This window comes from Entelurus aequoreus, linkage group LG02 (assembly GCF_033978785.1).
Source record: "Entelurus aequoreus isolate RoL-2023_Sb linkage group LG02, RoL_Eaeq_v1.1, whole genome shotgun sequence".
Taxonomy (NCBI): Eukaryota; Metazoa; Chordata; class Actinopteri; order Syngnathiformes; family Syngnathidae; genus Entelurus; species Entelurus aequoreus.
The window spans coordinates 32,893,018-32,905,279 of record NC_084732.1 but is presented as its reverse complement, the minus strand read 5'-3'; the positions used below and the strand labels follow the sequence as shown (position 1 = coordinate 32,905,279).

Here is a 12,262-nt window from a genome sequence, read left to right as displayed (position 1 = left end):
GAGTAAAATTGGTGAATTTTCTGTGATTAAAAAAAAAGTACAATAATTAAATGTGTATTGTCTTCGCCTTTCTATGGCTTAACACGATGTATATGTTGTTTTGATAAATGCTTAATAGTAAACATGTATCTCCACATTTGAGAAACGGTATACTCAATAGTACACATTTAATACAGTAAAGTAAATCATAAAATGTGGAGATCTGTTCATTTTTTAACAAAAAAAACAAAAACCAATTACAATACCATGGATATAATTTTTCCAATTTCTCATTCCAGCATGTCCGAAAAGGAGTAGTAAGAAGCAGAGCTTATTCAATCCTACAACTTTTTATTTTATAGCAATGTGTTGTGTTTGTACTCAATCTGTAACACATCAGTGAATAAATAAGGGAGTGGGTAATTTAATGGACAAATGAGTAAATAAATAAATATTACATGTAAGTTCTCATAACTAAACAGGTAAGTAATGTAATGTAAGTTTAAAGAGAGACGAGACGTGTGGTAAAACATCAAGACATGACATTTATTTCCTCATTGCACAACAAAAAGATGGACTTTCTTATATAAGCAACATATCATGCAGTGTTTAGGGAATAAAACACTGCTCATTTCTACAATAACTCAACACGTATCGACCTGCACATATAAAAATATTGATCATTACTTTTTTTTGTTGGTTCACATCATGAAACAAAACAAAAAAATGCTGTGACTAAAAAAAAAGGGATGTGTTTATATTTCTTAAAATGACATTCAACTAGTCTTCTAGCACAGCCTGTTGTTCACAAGTTGTATTGCAACTCAGCACCAGGGTGATGGAGAACAAACAGGACAAGAAAAACATTTACATATTAAAACAACGCAGTTTGTTGAAGATGTCCTTAAAAGAAATACTTTTTTTCTGAGTTGATATGGTTGATCTTTTATATAAAGACTCTGGCTGGTTTATTTTTTTTTTGTTAAATATGTATATTTATATATATATTTATATTGCCTGGTACAGACAGTAACACATGTGTTTGCTGGCTTGATGGTAGGGTTACATTCTGCTGTACACACCACAGGATGCACATGAGACACACACATCGCATGCATTGAATTCAAGAGGATTATTATTCCAACATCCTGCTATATAAGCAATGGAGGACACAAATGTTCCCTCCCACCCTGACTGGGGTCCTTAACATTCATACTAGATTTGCTCTCTTTAAGGCCTTCTTTTAAAACGCTGAATAAAATACAAGAAGCTTCCCGAAACAATGTCACAACAATCAAAACAGACAACATGAAGTAAGGATGGCATTACAGGTCCAAAGACAAACGAATCCAACTGCGTTTATAGTTTTTAAATATTATTATTCATCTCTTAGAAGTCTGACAGCAAAACTACCGTATTTCCTCAAATAGGAACATTGGCTTTAATACAGTACAATACAAACAAATGCCTCACCTCAAATAAATCTCACATAGTCTTAGATGTTTTCTGCCCCCATTTGGCTAATAATATTATTAAGAATTATGAATATCAATTAAAAAAGGCATGCATTCTCACTTTTTTTTTTTTTTAATTATCCATTTTTTACCGCTACTGCAGAATATGAATTAAAAAAAAGAGGCTTTTGGCACAAAAAACGAAAAGAAAAAAAAACATCATATAATTTGGACATACATTTTCTCATTAACATAATTGCCTTTACTCTTTCAACACCATGCTTCGTTGAGTGTGTCCTTGATCACAACAACAAACACCCCACTTCAAATAGATGTACCTTAATATCATACTATTATCTATAAAATGCACATTCAGAATGCACACACATGAAATAATGCATTGTATTTTATACATCAAAAATGTATTTTCTACTGCTTAGATGCGGGGGAGAAAATAAAAAAAAAGGCACCATGGTCTGCTTGATTGCTGGGTGAAACAAACAACTAGCTCCCCCTCCAGATGGTTTATTGAAGCAAGAATAAAAAGATGGCAACTGCTGATTGTGTCCAATCAACTAAAGACATCAGCATGTCTAGCCCCGCCCCTTACTTAAAGGCAAAAACACTTTCTCTCAAAATCCATGTCTGCTACTCTGCGGTTGAGTGTGTACATACTATTTGAGGAAATACGACATCATTAGACTCGGCAGAGACCAAACAATGCTAATTTGGATGAGTAGCAAATTGTGCACCTTCCTTCGGCATGTGCTTGCAATTTCTGGTTACGATTCCTGCATTCGTCATTTAGGTTTTTTTTTTTTTTCTTCGAACCCTGCCTCCCTACCCCCAAACCTCCACAAGGAGTTTTTGTGTAATCCTGCTGACGAGCAAAAAAACAGAGGAAAAATGTCCTTAGCGGCGTTAAAACACATGTGAATAATCCGCAAAGGTGGAACATTCACTAGGTCCATAAAGGTGGAAGAACACTGGCATCCATGTTGCTTTCAATTTTAGTTACTGCACTGTTTGTCTTTCCTGGCTATGCATGTACGAAACAAACTGAACTGAAAAATTGTTGTTTTGAAAATAAAAATTGGGATTCCACTCGGTGCGTTTGTGCTGCTTCGCCAACACTCACTGGCTGCGTGCGGAGCGCGGCAAGACAATTGTTATGTGGGATAAATTCAACAACAATGGTCCAACTGGAGAAGGAGAAATGGGGCGGACTTGCTTGGATTTGTCTTAGTTTTCTTGATTTTTGTGCTTTTAACATGGTATTCGGAAACGTGGAACATTTTATTCTGAAGTTCCTGTCCCCTTCTTCCCTTATGTGTGCGAAATTACTGCCAAAGCTGGTAAAAATATAAACCTTGCATATTTGTTCCGGCGATGGGACGGAGTGTACACGCGACGCAGCGCAGCTGGTGAAAGTTGACGAATGACTGGTATCAGCTCTGCAGACGCACCCGGTGGAACATTGCCTTTGCAAAAAATTATAAATAATGAATGAAAACCAAAAAGAACATGACAACAGATAAGTAAATTAACAGTTTATTAAAATTCTACATGACTGGATGTAAATGAGTGTAAAAAAAAAAAGCGGAATTCCTAAAGCAGGCGTGAGTGTACATGGTGTGGTCCAGTGTACTCTACTCAATTCAAGTTTATTATTAGAAAACAGCAATGAGACCCTGAAGGCAACTCAGAGGATCATGAGATTTCTCTGAAAGAAAAGAAAAGGAAACTTAATTTGCCCCTTCCACCTTTTTTTTTTTTTTTAAACCTCCCGAGAAGGAAAAGACGGAAATGGAAGGTTCCAACTGCGCGGCGTGGCCCAGCCACCGTGAGGTCCGTTTGCAAATGCGATAATAAATACAAGCATCCGACGTGGGCTCCGAGAGCAAAAATAGTTGTCCCTCATGCATACACACAAGCATACGTCTGACTTACTGAGATGATGAGCGTATTAAAGCCTCCTCTTCCTAACTGCTACTCTTTACAGTGCAACAGCATGGCAACAAATTGATAGCAGTGCTTTCATAAAACAAAACAAAAAAAGAAATGGAAAATAAAAATTATATACACAACATTATGGGAAAAAGCAGTAGTTTTATCTTTTGGTCCTGCGTCCATGAAGGACTGAACTGCTTCCTCATATAAACAACAGTAGTTTCCACAATGAAGGGCTGTGAGGAGGGAAAAGTCACATGTTAGCGTGTTTCTTCTTCTTCTGTTTTGACTTTTTTTTTATTACGTAGAAGGTTAATCCATCACCTCCTTGTTATGTTTGCACTGTATTGCACTTTAAATTGTTTTCAATCTTTACTAAAATCTAAACTTTTGTAGAGGCTGGAACCAATTATTCATATTTACATTGTTTCTTATGAAAAACTTTGCTTCAACTAACTTTTCTATTTACGAACTAGGCTCAAGAACCAATTAAGTTCGTGAATCGAGGTTTCACTGAACCTCCTGCAAAAGTGAAGGGAATCTGGACACAAGAGCGTCCAATATGTGAAACATTTTGTGCCTCACCTGCAGCTAAATAAGGCAGCAAAAATATGACAACGCACCCATTTGTAAAGTAATACACAACTACAATAACCAGGAAATTGCTAAATTAGAATATTTATATGTTAGCATGTAAGACAACATTATTCTTCATACTAAAGGAAAAAAAAACATTTTTATGACTAGGTAATTATCAAAATGCTCATTATTATCTTTAAAAAAAAGTATAAGTGAAACAGCTCTTGTATTTGATATAGAGTACTTTAAGGGGACTTTTGATGATTTTAGTCTTTTCTGACTTACAAATGTTACAATGTTGGAAACTCGTGTTGAACAAAGCCAAAGCATCAATTTATAAGGTTCATGCAATTTAGTTTAGGATTCCTCTGTTTACAGGATTTTGCAGTGCAGCTACATTGTGACGTCACAACGAGGTAGGCGTACTTATTTGGATGTAAAGTAAAGCTCTCAGACAAAAGAGGCTATGAAGAAAGACATAATAAAGAATTATTTTGATATAAAATTGGCATGTGCATAATAACGACAACGTGCTTCATGCAGTGACATAAAAAATAAAAAAAACACTTTCTGAATCAATGGGTGAGTGTGTAGGTCTACCTAATGTTGTGACAGGTTTAATCTATACAAAGTTTATAGCGTAGAAGACTTCAAGATATATATTTACAGTGCATCCGGAGAGTATTCACATCGCTTACATTTTTCCAGATTTTGTTGTGTTACAGCCTTATTCCAAAATGAAATAAATTCATTTTTGTTCTCAAAATTCCACACACAATATCCCATGATGACAATGTGAAAATTATTTTTTTTTGTCTCTCGAATGTATTAAAAAACAAACAAAAAACACATGTACACATCAACAGCCTTTGCTCAAAACTTTGATGATGCACCTTTGGCAGCAATTACAGCCTCAAGTCTTTTTGAATACGATTCCACAAGCTTCACAAACGTATCTTTGGGCAGTTTCGCCCATTCCTCTTTGCAGCACCGCTCAAAATCCAAAAGGTTGGATGAAAAGCTGTTTTCATCTAGGATGTCTCTGTATTTCGCTGCATATATCTTTCCCTCTATCCTAACTAGTCTCCCAGTTACTGCCGCTGAAAACCATGCTTCACTGTAGTGATGGTTTTGGCCTGGTGATGAGCGGTGCCTGGTTTCCTCAAAACATGGTGCCTGGCAATCACACCAACGATTTCAACCTTTTTCTCTTTAGACCAGATAATTTGGTTTCTCATGGTCTAAGAGTCTTTCAGGTGCATTTTGGCAAACTTTTTACTAAGAAATGGTTTCGGTCTGGCCACTCTACCATACATGCCTGACTGATGGATTGCTGCAGAGATTGAAAGGTTCTCCTCTCCACAGAGGAATGTTGTAGCTTTGATAGAGTGGCCATCAGGTTCTTGGTCACCTCCCTGACTAGACTAAGATGAATGCAGCAATGTACACAGACAACCTGGCTGAAAACCAACGCTTCCCGTCCAACCTGATGGAGCTTGAGAGGTGCTGCAAAGAGGAATGGGCAACGAGGAATGAGCGAAACTGCCCAAAGATAAGTATGCTAAGCTTGTGGCATCGTAATTAAAAAGAGTTGAGGGTGTAATTTCTGCCAAAAATGCATCAACAAAGTATTGAGCAAAGGCTGTGAATACATAAATACATGTGATTTTTTTATTATTTTATTTTTAATAAATTCGCTAAATTAAAGAATAAATAAATAAACTTCACATTGTCATAATGGAGCATTATCAGTAGAATTTGAGGACAAGAACAAATGTATACCATTTTGGAATAAGGCTGCACCATAACAAAATGTGGAAAAATTAAAGCGCTGTGAATAATTTCTGGATAGCAAATGCAATCCATATTATCTAGACCACAAGAAAGTTTTATATATGTAGATTAAAATCATCACAGGTCCCCTTTAATGACCAATCCAGCGAATGTATTCTGTATTAGGCCACCCATAATGGCAATCATTATGGCTAGAAGTAATAACTGACCTATGAGCTGAGTCACAGTCACAAGGCAAACAAGAGGCGCGTGAGCAAAAAGTAGCCTTGCCGAGTTGTAGTTGTCATGGTTATGGTTTGCTGCAATCAAAGCAGATGTTGTTCTGGGTGACAAGTTCCTTTTGTGCCGGTGTGCAGAAACAGGAAATGCAATCGGTCAAAAAGCGTCTGTTGTTCTTTCACAAAGGACAATTCATAACAAAATAAATCAAGTAATTAGACCAGCAAAGTCGACATGACTCATGTGGAGTGTATATGTTTAATATGTCAACTTAAATTATTTTTATTAAATTCTCTGTGTTGTGTGACAGAAAACTGTCATATGTTACATTTAAACTATTTAGTATGACTCTGAAGTTGGACTTCTACAATTCAGAATTTGTGCCTCCAAAAGGGCGGCATACTGACAAATGAAAGAATTGGGTGGGCCACTTTTTAAACTTTGATACATTTAGTACATTAAAGATGCTAAAACCAATTTAATGTCCATTAGTAGGTGCTAAGCTATTTGAAAATCATTATTTTTACACATCTGTGATAGTAAAGAATGTTAAAATGTGAGTAATAAAGAACACTTTAATGTAAAGGTTTTATGATGACCGTGAAAATTTGACCCTGGAACGGATTATTTATATTTTTGTTCTTTCATATGACCATACAGATTCCAATTTAACGTATAATCGGGTTGTCGACGTACAACAATTTACTGCAGATCATCTCTCACCTCGTTATAATTGTGACCCTTCAGAGCCGCCGTCTACGTATCCACCTTTGGACTTCATCTGGGCTTGAACCAGGTCCACCTGGAAGCATTCATCAGTTGCTATTCAGTAAGTCAAACTATTATAGCATTGGTATTTTTGAGGAGAAAGAGATCCATATACTCACCGAGGCTAATCCCAGGCCCATGTCACCCGAGCCGACGTGTGTGGTGTGTACAAAGTTTGTTGGCTCACCGATCATGGAGCGGTCGATTCGTCGTCGCCGTTTCTGAAAATGAGGGAAGAACAAACATGAGTTGTTGTCCAACAAAAAATTGATCTCTCTCTCACCTGCTTTCACCGGGTCACTGTGGCTACCACAAATTTACTACAGTATACTATCTTTTGAAACTAAACTATTGTTAGAAGATTTTGGCTTCAACGATTCAATGTGGGTGATTGTTGGCGATATTAACATACAAAAAGCTGTATATCAAATCAAGCCCTTTCACACAAAGCTCCGTGACTACCCCCACACCGTGGCGGCCGGCATTAAGGACATTTTTCTGGGCTGCTGCAACCGGTCGCCCCATTTCACATCTGCGACTTCCATGGAGGCGTTAGAGACCCCACTGCTGTTATTAGGCTTGCACAACACACTGCTCTGCTTGTCTCCTTGGAGTCGCACTAACAGGATTAACGGCTATCAATTGTGCTAAATACAGTTTGGAGACTCTTTTCCGTCAAGTGCCTACACTTCTCGCCGATTGCTCTAAGACTGAGAAGGAAGCTCAGCTTACCCTATTTTTAAAAAATAAAAAAAAATTGGTCAAATAAGTTTTCCTGTTTACATTTATTTTACTAAATATGCTCTAACTTTCGCAACAGCTAATGTAACTTTCTTCTCATTCATTGTGGTGGCGTCAGTGCATGAAACACTGTTGAAGCCGAGTGTCCATTGACTTCAATGGGGGAGTATAGAGTTGGTTGTTACACTGCCGCCAAACGAGACAGTCATTGGATAAATGCTCAGCTTTGTCCTGCCTACGGAGGCTGGGCGCCTCTGGAAGCATATGGAAAGTGGGCTTGGCCTTATCTGAACTTCCGCATGATGATTGGATATTCTGTCTGAGGCTAAATCCCTTTTTCATTGACAGCAAAATGAGCCAATCAGCGGTCTCAAAATATAAACCACTGCCAGAGCATCTTTTCAACTTTAATTACGTTGTACAAAGCTGAAATTGAGAATGTTACAATCCAATTGATGTTTTCTTAGTAAAATCTAGTATTTTTGCATATATTTCATATGTTATTGTAGACCAGGGCTCCCCAAACTACGGCCCGTGGGCTTGATCCGGCCCGCCAGTGTCCAAAATCAGCCCCGCAGGAAGTCCCAAGTTGAAAAAAAAAAAATTTTTTTTTTATTTCTTAATATTTCAAATCTGTCCTTTCTAATCCATTTTCTACCGCTTGTTACTCTCAGTGTCTCCTAGCCACTAAGGCAAATCATATTGTCTAAAAATGCATTTTCCCGTCAATAACGTAACATCATCGTACTCTGAATATATATACATATATATATATATATATATATATATATATATATATATATATATATATATATATATATATATATATATATATATATATATATATATATATATACACATACATACAGTATATATATATATATATATATATATACACATACAGTATGTATATATATATATATATATATATATATATATATATATATATATATATATATATATATATATATATATATATATACATATATATATATATATACATATATATATATATCTTAATTACCGGTAGATTATCCCAAAAAAATAGTGCTCAATACCATGGTAGAGCGCAATATATGTATGTGTGGGAAAAAATCACAAGACTACTTCATCTCTACAGGCCTGTTTCATGAGGGGTTTCCTCAATCATCAGGAGAAAATCTCCTGATGATTTTTTTTTTTCCACACATACATACATACATACATACATACATACATACATACATACATACATATATATATATATATATATATATATATACACATACACATATATATATATACACATACAGTATATATATATAAATGTGTATATATACACACACACACACACACGCACGCACGCACGGACGAGCCTAGTCTATAAAATCCGCTACACCTCCCTGATACCGAAGTACATGTCAAACTACTTCCTTAACGTAAATGACCGCCATAACCACAACACCAGAGGGAGCTCCACTAACCACGTTAAACCCAGATTCCCATCTAACTAAGGTCTTAACTCATTCTCTTTCTATGCCACATCAATGTGGAATGCGCTCCCAACAGGTGTAAAAGAAAGGGCATCTCTATCCTCCTTCAAAACTGCAATAAAAGTACACCTCCAGGCAACTTCAACCCTAAATTAACACCCTCCCCGGATTGTTAATAATCAAATGTAAATAATCAAATGTAGATACTTTTTCTTGTGCCTTCTGATCTCTCTCTTTCTCACACTCTCTCACTCTCACACTCTCACTTTCTCACTCTCTCACATGCTGTACACATCCTACAAAGTCAGACCTACACTGTTTCAATGTCCATTTCTCTGTTCTCAATTGTTGATGACTGAAGTGATGATAACAACCAAACCTAACCCCCCCCTCCACACCCCGGATTGTAAATAATGTAAATAATTCAATGTATATACCCTGATGATTATCTTGTGTGATGACTGTGTTATGATGATAGTATATATCTGACAGTATATATCTGTATCATGAATCAATTTAAGTGGACCCCGACTTAAACAAGTTGAAACACTTATTTCTGGTGTTACCATTTAGTGGTCAATTGTACGGAATATGTACTTCACTGTGCAACCTACTAATAAAAGTCTCAATCAATCAAAAAACGCACGCACGCACACCTTTTTCTTTAACCCTATGCGGCCCCTCGAGTCAAAAAGTTTGGGGACCCCTGTTGTAGACTGTATTCGTGTTTAAAGAGTAGCTGGACATAAACTTCCCCAACTTGAAAGTCCAGCAGCTGGCACTGATGCACACCCTGTATCTGCACATGTGTATGGACCCAAGGAATGCCAAAATGTAAATGTGCATCAAAATTCTCTTTCATGTTGAGTACAATCTTTACGCTAAACAACCTATATTTCTGTATTTTGTCATTTAATATACATGATTCACGCTACAAACTAATACATCTATGATTAGCTCAAGGGGGGTTGTCTAATGGCTCTGTGCCTGTTGTTTTAAAACCATCAAAAATCAATCAAATGAAGCTAAAGGCATAATGTAATTGGAATTGGATGTCAAATATTACATGCTAACACCAATAATGAACAAAAAAAACAAATTGACTTTAAATATTTGTATAACGTTAATTTAGCCCTTTTTTTTTTCTAGACTATTTCATTACAAATTACATGATGTCGTTCGCCACTTTGGGGACTCCAACACCACAAGTAGACCTTTAGGTAATACCAATATGTTTTACCTAACATATTGAAACAAACGTGACTTCAATATTAAGAAAAGTAACCATGATTATTATTGTGATCATAATAGTGCAGCTAGAGTCTTAAGCTACAAAAAGTATGCTGTAAACACAAGCAGTGGTCATTCTGTATAACAGCATTGTGTTGACAATTTCACAAACAACATGAGGTGTCTGGGCTGATCCTACATTATTAGAAACCAGTATAATAGGTGATCTGGGGTCGCCATGGCATTAATGAATTTCTGCTAATTACTGTACATACCAGCCAGTGTAACATGATTTTTGAGCTGTCAATTTACTGCAAAATGATTTGATATTGCGTCTTACTCTCCTCCTACGAATATTTGTACTGCTTTCTATGACAAATGTTTGTGAACTATGCTACGTTGTGAACATGCGTGTGTGTTCTAAAAGCTGTCCGAACCAGAGTGTATTGAAAAAGAACCGAACTGAGACCTTAAAACTGAGGTATATACTTAGCCAAAAAAAGAAACTTTACTGGAGACGGTTTGTTGTAAACAGAGTATGAGGCAACACGCATGGTTGAGATAGTTTGTGTGTGGCTGATAGGGTACCTTCGATATTCCCCCATTTATTTTACAACAGAAACAACAATGACTATGTTGTGCAGTAATGCGTAATACTCACAGGCTGCGGCTGCTCGGCGATACAGCAGCTGAAACAAACCCAGAATTCAGTCATCCTGAGGCCCGTGACGAAGCTGCAGCGGTTTCCTGTCTCTGTTCAGCCGCCACTCGACCGTTTGTCTTCCTGTATGATGTCAGCAGAGCCGCAGACGCACAGTGGAAACTGACAGCGGCCTCTCCGAGGGGCATGAACGGTTGGCCCAATACAAGGAACCCCCCCCCTATAATTCTAAAACATAAAAGTCCAAATAATGAGTTCAAAGCAAGTACTTCTACAACACATTCACAGGTATGATCGGTTTTTCCACCTTAAAGCTTGTGGCGAGTAACCACGAAAGAAAAAAATGTGGCGTATGAAGAAGCAAAGACATGCTTGCAATAACAGGAGGCCATAAAACAGAAACTGGGTCAGAATGTAGCGGATGTGCCTGTGCAGTGACCTATGATAGACAAATTGTCAATAAGTCATGTTTTATTTAGGGATGTGTTTCATTACACCAGGTCATGTAAAGGCTATTTTATTGTAATCTTTGGGGTGACTGTATTATGATGATAGTATATACAGTATTTGTACCATGAATTGATTACGTGGACCCCGACTTAAACAAGTTGAAAAACTTATTCGGGTGTTACCATTTAGTGGTCAATTGTACGGAATATGTACTGAACTGTGCAATCTACTAATAAAAGTTTCACTCAATCAATCAACATTTGCTCAGTCCCTGTTTATCTATATGGGAATGTGGCTGGGAGAGAAGACTAATGAAGGAATGTGAAGGGCAGGCTATGTTTGGAGGGAATTGAATTTAAAGCCGTCCCAAGGGATGTCATGTCGGGAGACAATAGCCTAATTATTTCAACCCTGATGGTGAACAGAAAATAATATTTTTTGGTCAAACAGGAGGGAAATGCTGGATCCATCATCCAACTAATGCAAAATTATTTGGAACATTGAATATATTTTTTTAATATATGCAACAGAGCTAACATATTTCAAAAGGTGGCGTTTATAATGTTATCAAGTAGATTCCAGTCATATTTGATTAATGACAAATGGTCATGAGACTCGTTATACTTTAAATGTCAACAGGCCACTATTTACTTTTACACTAACCGACAACCCGGTTTATTTCCCAACCCAACGATGGACTAGTCATTAAATCAATATATTGCAGCTCAAAAAGGGGATTATTTGCTGTGTTTCTGATCTTGGATTACCGCACCACGGCGTAATTGCTATTTACAAACAAATGAGGGTTATGTAACTGTGCATCACCGTAGCGGATCATTTAAAAAGAAATACCTTCACGAGCCGACTGCTAACGTCAAAAATCAAGAAAAAGAATAAATATGATTAATTAATGTCACATTATGTTTTATTATTATATAGTATTCCGTGACTGGTTGTGTTAACAC

At 36.8% G+C, this 12,262-nt stretch overlaps 1 protein-coding gene across 1 annotated transcript in view; it reads right to left on the bottom strand.

Moving 5' to 3' along the window:
* Positions 1-508: 508 nt before the first annotated feature.
* The window catches only part of cdc42se2 (CDC42 small effector 2), a 12,080-nt gene continuing 326 nt past the window's right edge, over positions 509-12,262 (bottom strand). Inside the window, exons 2-5 of the mRNA XM_062025446.1 lie at positions 10,848-11,075; positions 6,863-6,964; positions 6,699-6,777; positions 509-3,619 (exon numbers count right to left, since the gene is read on the bottom strand). Coding sequence (XP_061881430.1) covers positions 6,703-6,777; positions 6,863-6,964; positions 10,848-10,901 — 231 coding nt within the window. The 5' untranslated portion in view covers positions 10,902-11,075 and the 3' untranslated portion in view covers positions 509-3,619; positions 6,699-6,702. The remainder of the gene's footprint in view (positions 3,620-6,698; positions 6,778-6,862; positions 6,965-10,847; positions 11,076-12,262) is intronic.